This window comes from Pinus tabuliformis, chromosome 4_2 (genome assembly GCF_031772625.1).
Source record: "Pinus tabuliformis cultivar Carrire ecotype Pingquan chromosome 4_2, CPIR1, whole genome shotgun sequence".
In the NCBI taxonomy this organism is placed as follows: domain Eukaryota; kingdom Viridiplantae; phylum Streptophyta; class Pinopsida; order Pinales; family Pinaceae; genus Pinus; species Pinus tabuliformis.
In genome coordinates this window covers 827886209-827909518 of record NC_142304.1, presented here as the reverse complement: position 1 = coordinate 827909518, position 23310 = coordinate 827886209, and the positions used below count along the sequence as shown (strand labels likewise).

Below are 23310 nucleotides of genomic sequence, written 5' to 3'. Positions count from 1 at the left end.
TCGGATGCAGTTCTACCGTCTTCAGATTTGGATCACCAACGGACGCGGCCCTCAAATAGCTCTGATACCAGATAGGAATTTACAGGGTAAGTTCCTCAGACAGAACACCAAAAGGACACCGCTCACAACCAGATCGCAGATCAATACACCAGTATTTTGACGTGGTTAAAACCCTCAAAGAGGGAAACAGTCCACGACCTGAGCCAACGCGGCCACTTCAGGCAATTTATTAATAAAAGAATGAAAATTTACATATGTTTCTCTCATGCACAGATTACCCTACAAATGACCCTCCATGCACTTTAAATAGAATTCATGGACCAATCGGGTGTCAAGCCACGGATCAAGTGTCGGTAATACCGAGGAGAGAATGAACCGTCGGATCACTACATATCGTGACCGTCGGATTGTAAGTTACAAAATGTACAACGGTAAAGAAACACACTTTACCTAACTCTATACCTAACTCTACACTAGACCAAGTTGTACTTAACTATTTCCTATGTGTCGGAATATCCTAACACGTACTATGTAAAATTCGGAAAACCATGAATAATCCTACTACAGCAACTAATTAAGTTTCTTCTATTTGTTAAATAAGTTGAACAAATTATTTACTGTGTTCTATGGTAAATATCGACACTAATACATTGCGGCCTTCACAAATACAATACTGCGAAAGAAAAATAATGTCGGAAGAATAGATGCACACACACACACACAAATACACAATTATTTTTGGACAAGTTCCCCTGAAAAACCCAACTCTGAAAAACCAATGCAGCAGGGTTTTATTATTATGTAGTAGTAAATCTAAGTACAAATATATGGATGCTCAAATCCAGCAATCCATAGAGAGAAATGACTGACAAAAAATCTCACTCCCACTAGTGATCCGACACCGATCTAGGCTCAAGATGAGTTTCTCTCTACTGCCTTTGCGCAGTCCTTGCATCAGCCTACGTAGTGTTGTGTCCCACAACTTGGACCAGCATCTCTCTCACTAACTGATCAGCGACTGTCTGTGAAATGGAGTCTCTTGGCCTCCGAGCTCCCACTCTGGTTTCTGGCACTGAATCACTTCTTCTCCCTAGTAAAATACGGTTTCTCCTCTAAAGCACTACGTTGCTTCTCTGCTCTGTGTTGCCTCTCTGTGGAACTCTGTCTCTTGAATATGCACTCACTGAAAAATCTTCCTCCCAACCTTACTATCCCTGCCCCTCTCTCACTGTTTCGATCTTACTAATTCACCTCCAACAACACAGTTACTACTCTAAAGATCGATTTCCCAGCAAAATCGAATTCCTTGGTGTAATTTCTTCTTATAATCTCTCATTGAAACATCAATGACCAATATTAAAACATAATCGATGGCTAAGATTAACTAGAACTCGTCTTCTTCTAGAAGATTCACAATGACTTAATTAATACCCTTTAATTAATCAGTTTTCCTAAATTTAGACCTAGGAAAATTAAAAAAAGATTAATTATTTTAATTAAGTCGTCTCTAGGTGAAATTTCCAAAATGATTTCTGGGTTTTGGAGAATACATGTATTCTAGCCTCTCCGCCAAATTTCGTGGGTAGAACACAACCGATGCTACAAAAACTAACATTATGTGCAACTGTCCCCCATGCATTGTATGTTGCATTGATCATAGTGGTGAGGTCACATAGATGGCGAAATCCCCTCTTGTGTGAAGGTTTGGGGACAACACCCCTGATTAAAAAAAAAAAAAATTGGTTGATTTTTTGCATCTGTTTTAGTTTTTAGCACATGGCTTTCACCTTACCAATTTTGTGGCGCATGATGGTTTTTCCCATGGTTTTGTAGTTTCGGTTAACAAATAATGCATGTATTTTAATCCATGGTAAGGGAATAGAGATATATGAATGCCATGAGATTATACACAAACACACTATAAAGAAGAATATATTGAAAATTATTTCTGGTTTTGTCAATTATGGGTTTCTAATATAAAATTTGTGTTAATATGTGTGTTTGCCATTGCATCTTTTCTATTTTATTACTAAAATTGTTTGCAAGAATTAATTGTCTAGTGTTAAAACTGACAAACCACATAGGTCTAGTGGTTTGATGCTAGTTTCCTAGGATTATGCCTCTTGAACCTCTCTTCCCTAAATCCATATTCTTCCATCTTTTTTGACACCATTATTGTAAAAAACAAACTAGTTAGTCAGTATAATTTTCTATAGAGAGGATAAGAAATACATAATTTATTTTTCTAATCATAAAAAAAAGCACTCAAACCATGAAGGATGGTTTTATAAGCAATTTCTTATGCCTCTTGAACCTCTCTTCCCTTAATCCATATTCTTCCATCTTTTTTGACACCATTATTGTAAAAAACAAACTAGTTAGTCAGTATAATTTTCTAGAGAGAGGATAAGAAATACATAATTTATTTTTCTAATCATAAAAAAAAGCATTCAAACCATGAAGGATGGTTTTATAAGCAATTTCTTTAGTTACCAGTCAATTTGGAACATTCTTTGGGAGGATATGGGAAGTTGTGGTTGCTCCATATATATGAGATCTATAATCTCATCATCCATATATCAACCTCCAATTTAGTCTAGAACTTGCACACGTGGAGTTTTGTTGCTCCATATATATATGATATATGTAATCTTATTATCCATATACTAAGCTCCATTCTAGTCTAAAACTTGCACAACTTCCTTAGATAGCCTTAGATATGGTTGGTAGAAAATGTCTTTAGAAAAAAGTAAAAAATTCACTAAATAAATTTTAATAGTACCACATGTACTTGTGTTCTTATGGATCCTAGCAATATACTTGAAAAAGTAGACAATTGACATCCCATAACCAACCCATCCCATGGAATGCATTCGCAGCAACACCTACAATGTTCAAAAAGTATCAAGGATGACCACATCAAGTTATGAATGTGATAGTGATAGAATGGTTGTCCAATTGAAAAAACTTATTTGTCCCATAATGGTACAAAAGTGAAACCCATGCATCTATGAGATGTGTCAATCCCTTTCTACAGTACAACCCATAACCAACCCATCCCATGGAATGCATTCGCAGCAACACCTACAATGTTCAAAAAGTATCAAGGATCAAAAAGTATCAAGAATGACCACATCAAGTTATGAATGTGATAGTGATAGAATGGTTGTCCAATTGAAAAAACTTATTTGTCCCATAATGGTACAAAAGTGAAAGCCATGCATCTATGAGATGTGTCAATCCCTTTTTACAGTACAACCTCCTTACCAAGGCAATTGCATACATGTATTATGCTTATAGAATAGTGGGGTATTATTTTTGTTATCTTCATCTTTGAATTATCCATCCTCATTATTCCATTTACAAATAATTTTATGATAGTGCTGATTGGAGGCAAATTCCCATCTACAAATAATTTTTTTGTTGTGTTACCTGCCTGGAACGATGTCACGCATATGCCTTCAATTATCTATATAGTTAAAATTCAATGTGACTGTTATAGCTACTTTCAGACTCTAATTGTTCATTCAACCCAAATATAGATATATATATTACTTATAACTCTATTTTACCTTGTTGCATTAAAGGTTGCAGGTAACCACCAAAATGAAAGAGCTTAAAGGGATCAGGTTGTACATACAGTGGTTCCAAAAAGGTTTGTAATCAAAATTTTCTGATATATATATATATATATATATATATCAACACGATGAATTAATTAATCACATATATAAGCGCAAGCAGTATGGCCACACGCATAGATTAAGGAATGCATGGCTGTACATATTGATAATGAATTGAATAGTTATGTATCACGTCAGTTGTAGCTAGATATTCTCATGCACGGCTCGAGGACGCTTGATTGTGTATGTACTGGTTACATATGGCCGAAATAGCGATATCGTTGCAGGTGTCTTTATATGCTTGGTACAGAGCATACGAAGCAACTTCAGGTTATACCAAAGCTCCCATGCCGTGCACAAACAGTTAATGAATGGATTAACGGAAGAATCGAGTTATTGGAATTAAAAATGCGATCAGGCCATCGCAATTTTTTTGTCTTGTTAGCTGCCAAACAAATGAATAGCAATGATGTAGATGTGTATTATTCAGCATTTAAACAACTTCAATATGTCAATCATCAATTCAATTTCAGGGTCGCAGTTATCATTCACCAATCAGACGAATTGACAAAAATGAATGGCATTGTAGCTTATTTAATCAACTCAATCATATTGAAAACCAAAGTATACCTAAAAACATAAATGGAAAATCAGGAAAATGGGTTTTATTTTATGTTCATGAATTTATAATGGAAGCTGTACATTTTTCTCAAGCATTCATGTATTGTTAATTGCTAACCACAATTGTGCAAATTGCTTTGGTTTACAGACCATATTTATTCACTATGAACCGTTTTAAAGTTCCTTTATCTTTTAATCTTATAATGGACTTCATTTTTCTACTACTACCCACTCTTCTTTCCAAGCTGCATTTTTTCTCTCTTGGTTGTCTTTGCATCAAGAAAGAATTGTTGTGTATTATATTTTCTTGGAACACCAACTATCAAGGAATTCATTTCTTTGATATGAGATGTATTCTTTGAGAAAGGTCCTTGGACGGAAAACATATCATGCTTCTCTCAGTCACAGTGTTGGTTTATGTAATTGCAATTGAAGGTACTTGTGGTTTCCTGGTCTTTTGGAAAGCTACATGTAGCTATGCTGGTGCCATCTTCTTCGTTGTCAACTCTAGGTACAATTGAGCCATCATTTGGATGAGCCTCAGTTCTTACCAATCGTCCAACTAAATAACTTCCTCTCCCAAATGCAAGAGTTAACATTTCTCTTGTTCCAATTTGTGTGCGAGTGTCCTAGCATTCAACAAAGTGTTCCTTTAACAAAGGAAATAATTTTGCAAAAGGCTCAATGTCCTTTTCCAGTGCTGCTATTCTTCCCTTCAAATGCTAGTTATCCTACTTCAATGTCCTTTTCCAGTTCTGCCGTTATTCCGTGATGGGTCTACTTTCTCGTCAAAGTTGTCATGGATTCAATTGCTATGATACAACATAATTCGTAAATGGTAGGTTTATGGTTCATTTGTCTCATCAACACAGATGCTCTACAGAATAAAACTCAATGTCTCTACTATGCCCATTTTCAACACTTAGTTTGTGTCTGAGTAGTTCCAAGGCCAGTGCTTATCCATCCAACGACAAAAAATCATTTAGAGCTTTGATTAATAGTGGAATTCCATCATATGTTGTTGTGATGAAGGACGTAAGTAATTGACATAGTGATATATCTTAAAGGGGTCCTTGTAGATACCATCTATTTATACATAGAGTGGTTTCAAAATAGTGTGCAAACCACCCAACTTAATTTATTATATACATATGAGTTTTTGTCAATTCTTGAGACAATGAATGAAGTAAATATACATATAGAAGACCAAACTTATATGTACATGCATGGATTGAAGAATACTTAAATATAGCTATTAAGAATACATTTAAATGGCCATGGATAGCATTCGCATTGGGTGGATAGCCCCACACGTAGCTTGAAGCAACATGATTGGAATAGCACAAGATTGTAGGTGTCTTCATACACTTGGTACAAAGCATATAAAGAAAGTTCAAGATGTACCGAAGGTTGTCATCTTTGCAGGTTGCCCCATTTGGGTTTCTGGGGTTTATTGTTTAATATGGTTGATTCTTGTGTGATTGAGTTGATTAAATCATTGCCTGCTATGGATAATGCTGACAAATGAGTAAATGCAGCAATTTATTATGCATCTGTCATTACAGGCAAGGGAAGCAATTGTCTGTCTACCTCCCAAATACTCTCAGTGGGTATGCTCCTCATTCATCAGCTTTTGAAGTGCTTAGTTTAGCCCATATGCATGCTCCTTCGGACTAACAAATCATTTTAACGTTGCAGATTGCAACATGGACAATTTATCTCATGCAAACATTAAGCTCGTTAGATGATAATATTCAATGCTACTATACAAATTGGTTGCACGATGCTCATTTCTGAGAAAATGTTGCATTTTATTATTAAGTACAGGAACTATAATACCTTTGGTACAAAATCTATCTGCCACTGCAGACAAGGCAAGCAAATGTTAGGCTTGCTCTCAAATACTGTCAGTGGGCACGTATGGCATTCATCAGGTTGTGAGGTGCTTTGTTTAGCCCATATGTATATGCTCAAACGGAGCAACAAATTATATTTTTTTGGCAAAATACAATATTGACAATTTGACCGTTCCTATAAGCAGCTTTCCTCTGTGCCTTACAAGACCTCATGGGCTTTTCCATAATATCTATTAATAAAGGGAACCTGCAGTAATAAAATTAGTACTTACAAAAGAATTCAAAAAAGTCCAATAACTACACTGCAAACATGACAAATCCTAGAAGAAACACACACACAGGATTATATGTAACAGGAGTGAGCACAAAAGAATTCAAAAAGTCCAAACAACTACACTTCAAACATAGCAAGTCCTAGAACGAACACACACAGAGGAGTACCTTCACATTGGAAATATCTGGAGTGTTTGGAGACTGGACAGGATAAAATTTGTAAAACCTCATGTTCTCAAAAGCAGCTTTGGTCTCTGGACTCGTGCTCTCGATAGCCTTTTTCCTAGCCTCCCGCACCTACAGAATGACAAAGCTTACTAGCTAAGTTGCACTGAAACGGATACGGGAACAGATACGGATACGGGGTTTGAAACGGATACGACAAATTTTCAAAATATGAGGATACGATACGGCAAGGAAACGGCATGCATATATATATATATATATATATCTATATATATATATATATATATATATTTCATATTACCATTCATCTTTTAGAATCTAGAATCTATATCTAAAAATGCATAGTCATCGTCATGAATTCAACATAAACAAATCATCATCATCAATTCAACATAAAAATTGTCATCATCATTAGTGATTATTATAACATTCAACATATTATCATCATCATTAATAATGTAATCAGAAATGCAACAGCCTTTGTGCTTTCGGGTCCAACTCCTTCAAAGAACGTGTCATGCATGGCAGATGATATCTATCTTCCTTGCATGACAATTAAAAGGCCCATGGGATCATTGGGATATTCCATCAAGACCTATCTGAACATTTCAATCTTCTCAATGTCAGCTTGGTCTTGTGACTATATGCAGGCACAAGATTGGCTAGAGAAGATTTGTTACATTGGAGGGATTTATGAAATCAAAAGAAAAATCAATGACAATTACAAAACCTTAACCAAAATGAAAATTAATCGCTCAAATAAATCTCTTTACGAAGACATTCATCAAACCCCTTTATTTGCATTTTTGAACATCTATCTTTTTCTTAGTAAGAATTTTTGATAAATATATGGAGTGTTGTTGTTTCTAAAGATTTAGAAAAGATTTTATGAGACTCTGTTTATAGTGAGTTTATTTGCAAATCTGATTTCTTCATTTTTATTATTTATTTATGGCTATGCAAATTTTCAAGCTTTTTAACATTTTAAGGGTGGATTCTGATCACAATTTTCGTGGATCCGTTTTACCGGAAACGGATCCAAAAAAATTTAAATCCCTTGGAAACGTATCCAATTCCAAATCTAAAGTTTCCGATTTTTTGAAACGGCACAAAAACGTTTTTACAGTGTTTCGGACAAGAATCGTATCCGTTTATGTATCGGAAACGGGGATCCGCGTTTCTGGGAAATTCTTCAGGAGTTTCCGGTAACTTAGCTTACTAGGCACTTGCCAAAATTGAAAAATTTAAATCACACATCAAACACACACAAAAGCTAATGGATGCAGCAATCCACAGATTATACAGGATAATATTGAGGGTGTATATGAAGAGTGCAAAGACCAACGATTTCAACACTCCATGATTAGATGGCACTTAACTCCATGTTTTAAAGTTTTATTTTAAACTTGAATACATCTCATATCAAACTTGTCAAAGAAACTCAGATAAGATCATCATAATTATTTCAACCCTTTTATAAGAAAACTCAGTTGCATGACAGACACTTTAACCCAAAGAAGACTTAGCTATCTCCTTGGAATAGTACTTGAAAACCTTCCGAGAAGAGTTAGAAAGTAAAATCTATAATCTACCCATTTTGCTATTAGACCATAGGAGTCTTTGACCTGAAAATGAAAATACACTCGGTAAGATAAAAAGAAGTTAGGGTCACGCACTTCACGTTGCTTCTTTTTTTCTTCCGTTACCCGCTCAATAACAAATTTCTGCATCAAGTCAGTTGGCAATTCATAAGAGAAGGAGATGGTAAAATGTAGAGCCAAAATACTAACCACACCGGCGTAAAAAGATCTTAAGTGATCCACACTAAAGGCAACTAAAATTAATTTGAATTAACATACCTTGAAGTCCTCTTTACTGTCTTCTGTTAAAACTTCTTCTTGAACTAAATTGTCTGTAAATTCCTAATGTCATGAAGGAAAGCCATGAGAATGTAAAACAAAATTAACGCTCTCACACAGAATGAAAAACAGATATAGACAAGTAACTGCTGTGAGATTCTTCACATATAGACAAGTAACTACTGTGAGATTCTTCACATAGACAAGTAAACCCTAACAACAAATTTTAAAATTGACTGCATACTGAATCAACCATTAGTGTATGCACCTTAAATTAGTTTTTACATATTAGAAAAACAAGAACCCTGGCCTTAAGGGTTAGCTCATATTAGAAAAACAAGAACCCTGGCCTTAAGGGTTAGCTAAATTGGTCCAGAACCAGACATGATTTTTTTTTATATTGTTGTTAGTTGTTTTTTTTTATATTGTTGTTAGTGGTTGCTAATCATTGGTAAATTAGTTTTTACAGATTAGAAAAAAAGACAACTGGCCCTAAGTGTTAGCTCAATTGGTCCACAACGAGACATAATTTTTGTTGATATTGTTGTTAGTTGTTGCTAATCACAGGTTCAAAATTCCTCTATGCGAGAGCCGATGGTTTAGCCAACTTACTATCCACAAAATAAAGAGAAGTACCCCATATTGTTGTTAGTTGTTGCTAATCACAGGTTCAACATTCACTTAGGCAAGAGCCGACAGTTTACCCAACTTACTATACACAAAATGTAGAAAAGTACCCCATATTTCCAATGCTTTCATTCCAAATAAAAAAAATAAAAACAAGATCCAGACCCATCATAAATTCACAACTAAATACCAGCATGAAATGCAACATAAATTCACAACTAAATACCATCATGAAATGCAACATAAATATGAAAATGGTCACCTCAACATCATCGAGATCCCAATCAAAATCGCACACAACCTGCACAAAGATGAAACTAAGTTCAGATGATCAGTGTCTTTGCATTGGACTTTTGTAATACAGACAATATTTTATACAAGTTCATCAAAGATCCAAACTATTATACCGGAGGCTCTTTGGGGTACATGATTTGTACAACTGTGTCTTGCTCTCTCTCATCCTCTTTGAAAGGTTGATAGAAGTCTAAATCAAAGAAGTAGCAGTTTAATTTCTCATATTCTAATAAAGAGAATAATGCATAAATTTTAAATTTTAGAACAAAATATATAAGATTTTAAGACTACCAAGTAAGAAAAGCTAAGATATGCATTGTTTACTATAATATATGACACAAGTTTCAAGGCCCAACCAACGATACTATAAACCGGTTTCTTAGCATCTTTGAAATTGGGATACTGATCCCGAGTTTAAAATCAACCCCTGCAAGCTTTTATCTTCGGGACAAATTTATATAATCATCGATCATATTCGGATACGATGCGGTAAAGGAGAAAAACAATGTCAATTAAAATATATATATAAATTTATTTATTTATTTATTGATTGTTTAAATATTTTATCTTTGAGTTTTTGTTGAAATTTTAAGCAAGTAAAATTAATTTTTTTATTTAATAAAGTTTATTTTTAAATACATAAATAGATTTAACATAATATATGTTTTTAAAATATTAGAATGGTACATAGTTCACAGATTAAAATTTTAATTTTAATAAATTTTTGTTAATCTTTTAACAAATTTGATTAAAAAATGTACTGAAAAACCTTCAAAACTTAAACTTAAAACAGCATTAAAAAAATCTTGAAAATTAATCCTTAATATCCACCAATAAACATATATATATATATATATATTTTTAAAATTTTCAAATATACTTATATAAAAGTTAAGTTTTTTATAATGTATTATTTAAAAATAAGTTAATGAGGCATAGGGCAGATGATAGGCTGTTTTGTAAAGATCATTGATTCATAAAATTATGGGAAAAAAAATCCAACCATACTAAAGCCAAATGTGGTCCCCAACTTATTTTGACGATCTAAAATATTTCTAAATCAACTAACCCCTCTATATATATATAATAACTTATATTAAATATTAATTCAACCTGAACCATTTAATAATTTCGCTGCCAGCATCAGGTTCAAATACTTCGCTTTATTGATTACTTACTGCCTTACATTTTTCGTTCTCCATGTATTTCGTTGTCGACATCATGCTATCACGCCCCAAAAAAAATTACATTTTTCTCCCTCACAATACCTCTAGATGCCTCTAGATGGGCCCACTTAAAAGAGGGCCTCATACCCCCATCAATCTAATTATGGGGTCTAATTCTGACCTAAATACGCTGAGAGACCTAAAGAGAATTGAACTCACATCAAAATGCTAATGACTTAGCAAAGAGTTTCAACCAATCACAACAAGTCAAGACTTCAAAAAAAATTACATAAGCATACTCACTTCACTCACTCCCTCCCTATGGGTCGCCAAAATTAGAGAAATCCAGCCCTTCAGTCAAACAGATCCGTTTAACCTTAATCATGCACCACTACAATAATAATAATAAATTATTTCTTAAAATTTTGGGTTTTTTTACATTTATTGGTTTTCCAAAATTTTTATTTAAGTATTTATTGAGTTGTTGGGTTACTTTTTTTTTGTTTATGGATGAACTGATATCACAGAGATAAGGTTTATCATCAGAAATAATCAAAAACTAAGTATACCATATGTGCCAAATTTCCATATAGCAAAGGTCAATACAACTGTGTAACTATCGCATCATAAAATGTCTAACAATATTATTTCTCTTCTTTGAAGAGAGGCAAACATGATATAAAAGTTTTATTTTAGGTTGTTGAGAGGAATAATTGTTATCTTTCCCACTTTCTCACAAATAATATATTAAACTCATAATAAATATACTGTTTTAAGAGCTTCAAATTTTGTGATTGAATGACCTTAAAATAATATCTTACTTTTATATGAGATGGAAAGTGAAATACTTCTTAATTACATGGAAGAAAACTAGAAAAAATCAATTTCAAATTACCAATAGTCCAACATTATATATCATTCAATAATATAGGGCACACATTATTGAATGATAGATCTTGGTGATATTCCTACATAGGAAGAAGTATAGCCAATTATGATCTGGTGTCAATCCAATAATTTAACGAACACATCAGAAATACAAGATCCTAGTAATCATAGAAACTTAGGTGATCTTTCATATTTAGGAAGAAGAAAAACCAACTGTGATTTGATCCTGCATTGACGTTTATTTTTGCATGGTTTCTTGAGTATGAATTGAAAAAAAAAAAATTGCAAAGTTTTAAATCTTTTGGAAATGCAGAATTTTTTCCATAAGAAACCCAAATTCAAAATTAATCTTAATAATTAAAATTCTAAAACAACATTTATTATTGTAATTTTTGCATAACTTGGGAAAAAAAAACAAACTAACTAACTAACTAACTTTCTTGCAAAGTTTTCAATTTTTTGGAAATGCAGAATTTTTCCAAAAAAACTCAAATTTGAAATCAATCTGGATAATTTAAATTCTAACACAACATCTATTATTGCAACTTTTGCATAGCAAGATTAAACCATAACATCCTCATAGAACTACTAAAATACATTCAAAAACTACTAAAAAAAAACTAACTTACTTTCTTGCAAAGTTTTCAATTTTTTGGACAAAGTTTTCAATTTTTTGGAAATGCAGAAATTTTTAAAAAAGACTCAAATGAAATCAATCTTGATAATTTAAATTCTAACACAACATCTATTATTGCAACTTTTGCATAGCAAGATTAAACCATAACATCCTCATAGAACTATTAAAATACATTCAAAAACTACTACTCAAATACATATACATTCAAAGAAGGAACAATTTTTTTTTTCCTCATAGAACTACTCAAATACATTCAAAAACTACTACTCAAATACATTCAAAGAGGGAACAATTTTTTTTTAATGAAGAACAATGCACAAAATAACGACCTCTACTTGAGAAAAACCCAACTGTGACAATTATAATCATATAGACTCAGTGGCTCAAGCTCAATTACACCATAAGTTTACTTATTCAGAAAAACCCAACTGTGACAATTATAATCATATAGACTCAGTGGCTCAAGCTCAATTACACCATAAGTTTACTTATTCCGATCTCGCTAGACATTTTCTTTATTTTTTTCACTATATGTGGTTTAGCTTGGTTTATATATATATATATATATATGTTATTTTATATATATAACACACATATATATATATATATATTATTTTATATGTTATTTTATTTATATATATATATATATGTTATTTTATGTATATATAATTGTTTATTTATATAGTAGATATGCATTAATTATATATAGATATGCCGCGATTATATATATATATATATATATATATATATATAATTCTATTATATAGATATGTACATTTAGTCTTTTTTGCAAGTCTGTTTATATAGACAAAATCTAAATCTTATAATGGATATTTTTATTGCGCCGAGGCGCACTCTACAGCCCATTATGACGAGTATGATGTGTAGGGGCATCTGTCTGTCATCAAAGTAGAAATTTTGCTCATGTCGGCCAATATAAAAATTTAAAAAAATCTAAAAACAAAAATAATTAATTTAAATGTTTTATATAATGAAAGTTGAAATTTTGCTCATATAACGAAAATTAAAAGATAAATAAATAAATAAAATTAATTAATTTAAATGTTTTATATGGTTATTCAAATTCAACATATATGATAAAATAATAACTATTAAATGCATAAGATAATTGTATTGTACCTTTTTTTATCCTTTGAGAAACCAATGAAAAACAAACTATAATACAATTATCTTATGAATTTAATAGTTATTTTATTAAAAAAACTAAAAATAAAAATAATTAATTTAAATGTTTTATATAGTTATTCAAATTCAAGGTATATGATAAAATAACTATTAAACGCATAAGATAATTGTATTGTAGTTTTTTTTTATCTAAGAAACCAACGAAAAAAACTATAATACAACTATCTTATGAGTTTAATATTTATTAAGTTAATTGAACACAAAGAATTGAAAATCTTGCTCCAAAATATTTTAATTAAATATTTGTAAAATGAATCTTCAAAAGGAAAACCATATCCTACAGATACATTAAAATCTCTGGAGACATAAATGTCGAATCTCTAAAGATATAAATATTTCAACGTCAAAGTTGTAATATTTGAAAATTTTGTTATCAAATGTAAAAAATATCATTAAATCTAATATTAACATTAATATATTATAATATTAATATTATAAATTTAATAACTAAGGATTAATACTATTAAATTTAATATAATATTAAATTTTTTATTTTATAGTATATATTAATATATCATGATATATATTAACTCTAGATATATATGGGAGGGAAGAACAAAGACAGAGTAATAGTGGTGGAGAGATAGAGGGAGTGAGAGGAAGGGAGAGAGATAGGAAGGAAGAGAGCAAGGATGTGAGAGAGAGGAGAGAGGAAAAGAGAGAAAGAGGGATATAAGAAAAAAGACACAGAGAGAGAAAGGTGGAGAGAGAGAGGGAGTGATAAGGGAGATGGAGAGGGAGAGAGGAGAGCATAAGCGAAGATAGATAGAAGGGGGAAGAGAGAGAGAGAGAAAGCGAGAGAGGGAGGGAGAGATATAAGTATGGAGAAAAGTGTCTATGTTTGGGGGTGATATATGTTAGTTTTTGTAGCATCGGATGTGTTCTAGCAATGAAATTTGGTGGAGAGGCTAGGATAAATGTACTCTCCAAAACCAAAAAATCGTTTCTGGAAATTCCACCTAGAGACGACTTAACCTAGAGACGACTTAATTAAAATAATTAATCAGTTTTCTAATGTTTCTTAAGTCTAAAGTTAAAAAATATGATTAATTAAAGGGTATTAATTAAGTCATGGTGAGAATCTTCTAGAAAAAGACATGGATCGAGTTCTAGTTAATCTTAGCCATCGATTAAGTTTTAATCATGGTCGTTGATGTCTCACCAAGAGATTATAAGAAGAAACTCAATGGGGCTCGGAGAAGACACACCAGCAGTTCGATTTCACAGGCAGATCGATTTCTAGAGTAGCAACACTAAGTTGCGCCGGAGAGACAGCTAGTGAGCTCAAAGTAGTGATAGAGCGGTAGGGATAGTAAGGTCGGAGGAAGATTTTTCAGCTCTGGTGAGTGCATTGCAGAGAGGCAGTGAGTGCCACAGAGAGGCAGCACAGAGCCACGTAGAGGCAACGCAATGCTTCAAACGGGATTTCGTATTTTGCTTGCGAGAAGCAGTGATTCAGTGCCAAAAGTTGAAGAGAGAGTCTGGAGGCCAAGAGGATCCATCTTCCAAACAATAGTTGATCAGATAGCGAGAGGGAAGCAGTTCTGAGTTGTGGGACGCACAGTGACTGCGCAGAGGTAATAGAGTGCAACTCAACTCGAGCCAAGGTCAATGTCAGATCACCAGTGGGAGTGGGATTTTTCTCACTAGATTTAGTGTCAGTCATTTCTCTGTATGTATTGCTAGATTTGAGCATCAATAGTCTTGTACTCAAATTTACTACTGCATAATATTAAAGCCCTTAGTTGCTGCATCGGTTTTGTCAGATCGCCAGTGGGAGTGGGATTTTTCTCACTAGATTAGTGTCAGTCATTTCTCTGTATGTAATGCTAGATTTGAGCATCCATAGTCTTGTACTCAAATTTACTACTGCATAATATTAAAGCCCTTAGTTGCTGCACTGGTTTTCCTGAATTGGGTTTTTCCAGGGACTTAGTGCAAAAATAACTGTGTATTTGTGTGTGTGTGTACATCTATTCTTCCAGCGTTTTTATTTCTTCTGCAGTATTTATTTTGTGAAGCTTGTGTTGGACACGCATTGTCATTGATGTCAATATGGCAATATTCAAGGAGTAGACAGAGCCACCAGAGGAGTAGATGGAGACGAGAGGAGCAAACAGAGCCATGGGATGCAACAAACAGAGCATTGGAGCCACAGAGGAAGCAGACACAGCGATCGGGAGCCATATATCCACAGATAACACTATCGGGAGCTATCGGAGGAGCAAAGGGGGTATTAACACTATCAGCAACCAAGAAATATGCATATATGGCAAATATACTATCAAAGCGGAAGACTTGGTTATATATGCAAATACACCATCAACAACAAACAAACATGAGCCGTCAGATTTCTAGCGAAAAGATCCGACAGCTACCGAGGGATAAAGATGCACGGGAGATAGCGAGCGGGGATGGCGGTAAACGGTATTGTTCGCACTGCCTTTGGAGGGTGCGCGGTAATCGTATGCGGGCGAGCGATCACAATCACCGGGTGACGCGTGGCAAATGAGACAGGGCAAAAACCGCTTTATCGCGAGTTAACGCCCGGGCAGTTCGTGGGATCAGGAGGAGCGAACTTCATCAGATCGCGTGATGAATGATCGGACGACAGGTTTAACTTCACGTGGTTTTTGACTAATGTGACAGGAGATCGGCGGAGAAGTTTATATATATATATATATATATATATCTATATATATATATATATATATATATATATATATATCAGCGAAACCCCCGATTGCGATAAGATTGCGGACCCGACGGGCATATAAACCATGGTTAATACCATATCGCATCCGGTTCATCAGAGCAGTGGAGTATCGGCCCATCGGCCATCGGCGATATCATGGGGTTGATGTATAAAGGACCCCTGGAAGCCTTGCGACTGCCGATTGCGATTTCACTGCGGACCTGACATAGGTATAGATACGGGTGCAATGATCCTTGAAGTCCGCCCTTTAGCACGTTCACCTGTTTTTTGCTCATATTTCTTGTGTAATTGAATATTTGTCTTGCGCGGCATTTGGAGGCAAAAATACACTAAGGGATGCTTAGGATGGTTCAAGAAACCTGAACGATAGCTTAGAAAGCTAGAATCAAGCCGATTGCGTTTGCGATAGGACGTGGCATGTCCGTTAAACGAAACAGTCTCCGTGGATGTCTGTTATCATTAAAAAAACGGGTCTGGGTTACAGTTTTAACACACAGTGACCGTAAAGCCAAGTTGAATGGAAAGCCAACACAGAGGAAGCCACAGCGACCAAGGAGGGAAGCTGAAAGATCAAGCGAGTCAAAGGAAACGACAGCGACCGAGGAAGCCAAAGAGGCGGTGGAAAGAGGAAACGAGTCAGAGGCATTGAAATACATAAATATAAAAACAAAGTGAGATGGTGATTGATGGATGTATAATCAATGAGAGAGGAAGCCGAAGAACCGGCAAGAGGAAGGAGTGGCCAGAGAAGCAAGAGAACAGGAGAAGAGCAGAAGCTCCGCAGGCTTGTGAGTAGAGAACAGCAGCAAAACAGTTTATATTAGGGTTGGGTCAGAGCCCAAGAGGTCGGAGCCTCGTAACTGAACAGGACTAAATTCAGTAGGTGCTCCTAAGTGCAGAACCACTGCTAAACAGAGTTGGTGCTCTGGAGGTTGGAGCCTCACTGAAGTCCAAGTTGGAGCTTGGCAACCATTCACAATCAGATATATACTTATATTGTATTTATTTCATTGCACTATCTTGAGTTTTAATAAAAGCATTAATTACAGTTGTTGACTTTTGTGTTTAGTGTATATACATATCTATATATGCTTTTGGCAATCACTAGAACAATTAAAAAATAAGAAATACTGATTCACCCCCCCCTCAATATTTCCAACAATTGGTATCAGAGCAGGCTTCTTCATACTAGCCTAACAGCGTGAAGAAGGATCCGCAGCCATGATGAGAAATCACGAAGCATCAGGAAGAGCTCCTTTGTTCGATGGCACTAACTTTGGTTTCTGGAAGAAAAGAATGACCTACTACTTAATGTCCCTTGGACCTGAAGTCTGGCATTTTGTTCAAAATGAATACAAAATGACTACCACTCTTCCAACAGACCAAGACGAGAGGAAAGCCTACATCGCAAATGCAAAGGCCATGAACTCCATCACTAGTGGAATCACTGATTCCAAGTTTACAAAAATCATGCACTGTACATCTGCCAAAGAAATGTGGGAGAAGCTAGTTGGCTTGTACGATGGAGACTCAAAAGTAAAAAAGGCAAAGCTTCAAACTCACAGAAGACAATTTGAAAGTTTGAGGATGGAAGATGAAGAAGATATTGCAGCATACCTCCTCCGAGTCGCTGAAGTGGTAAATTCCCTAAAAGGATTGGACGAAAAAATTGAAGAAAGTACCATTGTTCAAAAGGTATTAAGGTCTCTTCCAGACAGATTTGACTCCAAAATAAGCGCTATAGAAGAAGCAAAGGATCTAGATACCCTCAAAATGGATGAACTCCATGGAATTCTCACTGCCTATGAAATGAGGAAAGGTGGCCCAAGCTCCAAAGATGCAGCATTCAAGGCCTCAAAGTCAAAGAAGGGGAAAGAAAGGAATGATTGTAGTGATGAGTCAGATGTGGAATCCGAATTGGCTCAATTTGTACGAAAGTTGAAGAGAGGATCTAAGCCTAAAGGCAAGTATCCTCTTATTTGTTTTAAATGTGGTAAAATAGGTCATTATGCAGCAAAATGTCCTCATAAACATGACAATGATGATGAACGACATTCTAAAAGAATGACACACAAAAAGAAAGGGTTCAATAAGAAAAAGTTCTTCTCCAAACAAGATGAGTCTGATGAGGATGAGTTTATGGTCATCAAAAATAAATCAGATGAGGAAAGTGATCATGATGAAAGCCAAGAAGCATTATTCATGGCACTGGTAGATGATGATGACTCAGGGCTGGAAGGAAATGTAGATGAACTGTTAATAAGCGCCATTGAAGAAAATGAGAAACTACGGAACAAAATCATTTCTCTCAAAGTGAAAAACAAGGAAATAAGGAGAGAAGATCTCTTGGAAGCAAAGCTTAAAGAAAAAAAAAGAGACTTGTGAAGAACACGAGGCCGAAATAGTGTCTCTGAGAAAGGAGTTGGAGCAAATTAAAAAGGGTTGTAAAAGCTCTCAAATACTTGAGACTATTCTGGAAAATCAAAAACCTCAACATGACAAGTCTGGAATAGGTTTCAAAGGAGAATCCTCAAGCACTAAGAATAGTGCGAAAAGCTATACTGATGCACTTTCCTGCAATCCAAAAGATGAAAGAATATGTTACCAAAAGTGCATCCTAGATCCCAAGAATGAAGAGAGAGTTACTCCAAAGAAGAATGTGGAGTCGAATCATGGACACTACAGCAAATGCAAACCTGTACTCCACCAAGGGCCCATCGCAAATCCAAAGAACGAGGGAGGAGTAATTCCCAGGAAGGAAATCGACTCAAACTGTGGTTGCTTCAACAAGTACAAAACCATCTTTCTTGGACACTGCTTTCACTGTAAAAACTTCGGTCATCAAGCCAGACATTGTATGGCTCGCAGAAGTGAAAAGACAAAGCTAAAGGACCGAATAATCAACTCATATGCCCCCAAAAGGCAGGGACAAATCAAAACCTTCAATTCATTTGATCCCTTGACCAAATTTGATCTGATTTGCTCTTTCTGCTACAATAATGGACACTATGAACAAGACTACCCACTCAAAGGAAGAAAGACAAGTAGCAAGAACTCTAGCATGGACAAGTGCGGCCTAGCTCTATATGCTCAAAATAATGAAAACCAGTGGTTTGTAGATAGTGGGTGCTCCAGACACATGACAGGAGACAGAAGGAAGTTTGTCTCATTGAGAAAAAAGGAAGGAAATGTGTCCTTTGGAAGCGGATCCGGCGGAATTGAAAGAAAAGGAACAGTTACTCTGATCAATGGAAAAGGAAAAGCTCAAGATGCTCTGCTGGTTGACAGACTCAAACACAACGTCCTAAGTGTCAGCCAAATCTGTGATCAAGAACATAAGGTTGTTTTCAGCACCAAAGACTGTGAAATAAGGAACTTTGCCTCAGGGAAACTTGTGGCAAAAGGGGTGAGAACACCAGACAACATTTACATCCTGAACAAGATTCAAGAAAATAAATGCTACTTGAGTCAGACAGATGAGAGTTGGCTGTGGCACAAGCGACTTGGACATACAAGCTTCGAAAATCTGAACAATATTAGCAAGAACAAAGTTGTACGAGACATCCCAAGGCTGTCCAAACCAAATCAAGCAGTGTGTGGTCCATGTCAACATGGAAAGCAGACCAGAACTAGCCACAAGACAAAGGAGCTCTGTACATCAAAGCCCTTAGAGATCATCCATGCTGATGTGTGTGGGCCAACTAGAAATCAAGCACTCCAAGGAGAAAGGTACTTTGTGTTATTTGTTGATGATTATACTAGAATGATGTGGATATATTTCATAAAGTATAAATCTGAAACTTTTGAGTGTTTTAAGAATCTAAAATCCCTTGTAGAAAATGAAAAAGATTCAAAAATTAAGTGCTAAAATCCCTTGTAGAAAATGAAAAAGATTCAAAAATTAAGTGCTTCAGAACAGACAGAGGAGGAGAATTCACATCAAACGAGTTTAGTGAGTTCTGTAATATTCATGGAATTAAAAGAGAATTCTCCGCTGCCAAAACACCTCAGCAAAATGGGGTAGTTGAAAGAAGAAACCAAACAGTCCAAGAAATGGCAAGAACTATGCTATTAGCAGCAAACTTACAACCTAAATTCTGGAGAGAAGCAGTAGGAACAGTTGTCTATACACTGAATCGAACTCAATTAAGACCAAATTGTGAAAAAAACTCCTTATGAGCTATGGAAAGGAAGACCTGCTTCAGTGAATTACTTCAAGATCTTTGGAAGCGAGTGCTTCATAAAAATAAATGATGGCTCACCCGGAAAGTTTGATTCTCGGGTTGATGAAGAGATATTTCTCGGATACTCTACACGGAGCAAGGCTTACAAGTGCTACAATTATCGACTGAAGAAAATAGTGGAAAGCATTGATGTAAAGGTTGATGAAGATCTTCCAAAAAGGGAAAGTGAAGAACATGAAGATGACTCTCTCATTGAAGAAGAAGAACCTAAAGAAGAAGTAATAGATGAGGAAGAAGAAGAGGAAAGAGAACCACCTAATATCCCTTCAAAGATGAAGTATGTCCAAAGACATCATCCAGAAGAGCAGATCATTGGCGATAAAGATGGTGTGCAAACCCAAAGAAGGATAACAATCACACCCAAGAGAAAAGTCATTGCCCTCCTATCTATGATAGAACCAGAAACATTTGTAGAAGCAAGGATCCTCATTAGGTAAAAGCCATGGAAGAAGAAATGTCCCAAATTGAGAAGAACAAGACATGGGAGCTGGTACCTCGTCCAAAGGAAAAAAACATAATAGGAACCAAATGGGTGTTCAAAAATAAAATGAATGAGGAAGGACAGGTTATCGGAAACAAGGCAAGACTTGTCTGCAAAGGCTATTCACAAATTGAAGGAATTGACTTTGAAGAGACATTTGCACCAGTGGCCCGTATGGCAGCTATCAGGATGTTCTTGGCATTTGCTTGTTCAAAAGGATTCAAAATCTATCAAATGGACGTGAAATCAGCATTTTTAAATGGGGAACTCGAGGAGGAAGTCTACATGGAGGAGCCAGAAGGTTTTGATCTAACAGCAAGAAAGGAATTAGTTTGTAAGTTGAAAAAGGCTTTATATGGGTTGAAGCAAGCTCCTAGAGCTTGGTATGCAAGACTGGATCACTATCTACAACAAGAAGGCTTCAAAAAGGGAGTGGCTGGAAGTAATCTATACATAAAGACAGATCCAGGTAAGTTACTAGTTGCTCTTGTTTATGTCGATGATATGATTTTTGCTAGTAATAATGATGAAATGAGCCATGAATTTTCTCAAAACATGTCAAAAGAGTTTGAGATGTCAATGATAGGAGAGTTGTCCCACTTCCTTGGACTTCAAATATCTCAAACCAGAGCAGGATTGTGTATATCTCAAACCAAATATCTAAAAGACATGCTCAAAAAATATGGAATGGAGGATTGTGCACCCATGAACACACCTATGACCACAAACTGCACACTGAGCAAAGATGATGACTCCCCTCTAGTAGGTGCAACTCATTACAGGTCAATGATTGGAGCCCTTCTATACTTAACAGCTATACGACCAGACATAATGCAAGCAGTAGGAATGGTGGGAAGATTTCAATCTGCTCCCAAACAATCCCATTTATTCGCTGTAAAAAGAATTCTCAGATATCTAAAGGGAACTTCTGATTTCGGTCTTTGGTACCCAAAGAACTCAACACTGACTGTAACTGCATACACCGACGCTGATTGGGCTGGAAGTAAAGATGATCGAAAAAGTACTAGTGGAAATGCATTCTTCCTAGGAGACTGTTTGGTATCCTGGCTCAGCATAAAACAGTCATCCATATCATTATCCACAGCCGCAGCCGAGTATATTGCTGCAGCAGACTGTTGTACTCAGATACTATGGATGAAGGAAGCTCTAAAAGATCTCGACATATGTATAGATCAACCAATTACCGTTTATTGTGACAACACAAGTGCTATCAGTCTCAGCAAAAATCCAGTGATGCACTCAAGAACCAAACACATACCAATCAAGTATCATTTCCTCCGTGAGCAAGTAGCTGAACAAAACATCGTCCTGGAATATATCAGTACAAAGGAGCAGATAGCTGATATTTTCACAAAACCTCTTCCTTGAGAAGCATTCGAACATCTGCGTCAAAAGATGGGGGTTATTTCTTTATCATCACTCAAGTTCATTCATAAAGATGCAGCAGGACAGGGGGAGCAGTTTGACAGGGGAGTCCGTATGCATTCCTTTGCCATTGATGTCAAAGGAGGAGAGAGCAGAAGAATATTTCCATCAATAACAAAGGGAGAGATTGTTGGACACGCATTGTCATTGATGTCAATATGGCAATATTCAAGGAGTGGACAGAGCCCCCAGAGGAGCAGATGGAGACGAGAGGAGCAAACAGAGCCCTGGGACGCAACAAACAAAGCTATTGGAGCCACAAAGGAAGCAGACACAGCTATCGGGAGCCATATATCCACAGATAACACTATCAGGAGCTATCGGAGGAGCAAAGGAGGCATTAACACTATCGGCGGCCAAGAACTATGCATATATGGCAAATATACTATCGGAGCGGAAGACTTGGTTATATATGCAAATACACCATCAACAGCAAACAAACATGAGCCGTCAGATTTCTAGCGAAAAGATCTGACGGCTACCGGGCGATAAAGATGCACGGGAGATAGCGAGCAGGGACGGCGGTAAATGGTATTGTTCGCACCGCCTTTGGAGGGTGCGCGGTAATCGTACGCGGGCAAGCAATCATAATCACCGGGCGACGCGTGGCAGATGGGACAGGGCAAAAACCGCTTTATCGCGAGTTAACGCGCGAGCGGTTCGCGGGATCAGGAGGAGCGAACGTCGTCGGATCACCTAATGAATGATTGGATGGCAGGTTTAACTTCACGTGGTTTTTTACTAATGTGACAGGAGATCGGCGGAGAAGTTTATATGTATATCAGCAAAACCCCCGATTGCGATAAGATTGCAGACCCGATGGGCATATAAACCATGGTTAATACCATATCACATCCGATTCAACGGAGCAGTGGAGTATCAGCCCATCGGCCATCGGCGATATCATGGGGTTGATGTATAAAGGACCCCTGGAAGCCTTGCGACTGTCGATTGTGATTTCACTACAGACCCGACATAGGTATAGATACGGGTGCAATGATCCTTGAAGTCCGCCCTTTAGCACGTTCACCTGTTTTTTGCTCATATTTCTTGTGTAATTGAATATTTGTCTTGCGCAGCGTTTGGAGGCAAAAATACACTAAGGGATGCTTAGGATGGTTCAAGAAGCCTGAACGATAGCTCAGAAGGCTAGAATCAAGCCGATTGCGATTGCGATAGGACGTGGC

General features: G+C 35.9%; 1 protein-coding gene across 4 annotated transcripts in view; it reads right to left on the bottom strand.

Moving 5' to 3' along the window:
• Window positions 1–6151: 6151 nt before the first annotated feature.
• LOC149172223 (protein HEAT INTOLERANT 4-like) overlaps window positions 6152–23310 on the bottom strand; it is a 123651-nt gene continuing 106492 nt past the window's right edge. For all 4 annotated transcript variants that reach the window (XM_089424262.1, XM_089424263.1, XM_089424265.1 and 1 more), the window contains 6 exons: window positions 9453–9529; window positions 9308–9346; window positions 8419–8481; window positions 8236–8283; window positions 6542–6670; window positions 6152–6347 (listed from right to left, as the gene is read on the bottom strand). In XM_089424262.1, the coding sequence (XP_089280388.1) occupies window positions 6300–6347; window positions 6542–6670; window positions 8236–8283; window positions 8419–8481; window positions 9308–9346; window positions 9453–9529 (404 nt within the window). In that variant the 3' untranslated portion in view covers window positions 6152–6299. The remainder of the gene's footprint in view (window positions 6348–6541; window positions 6671–8235; window positions 8284–8418; window positions 8482–9307; window positions 9347–9452; window positions 9530–23310) is intronic.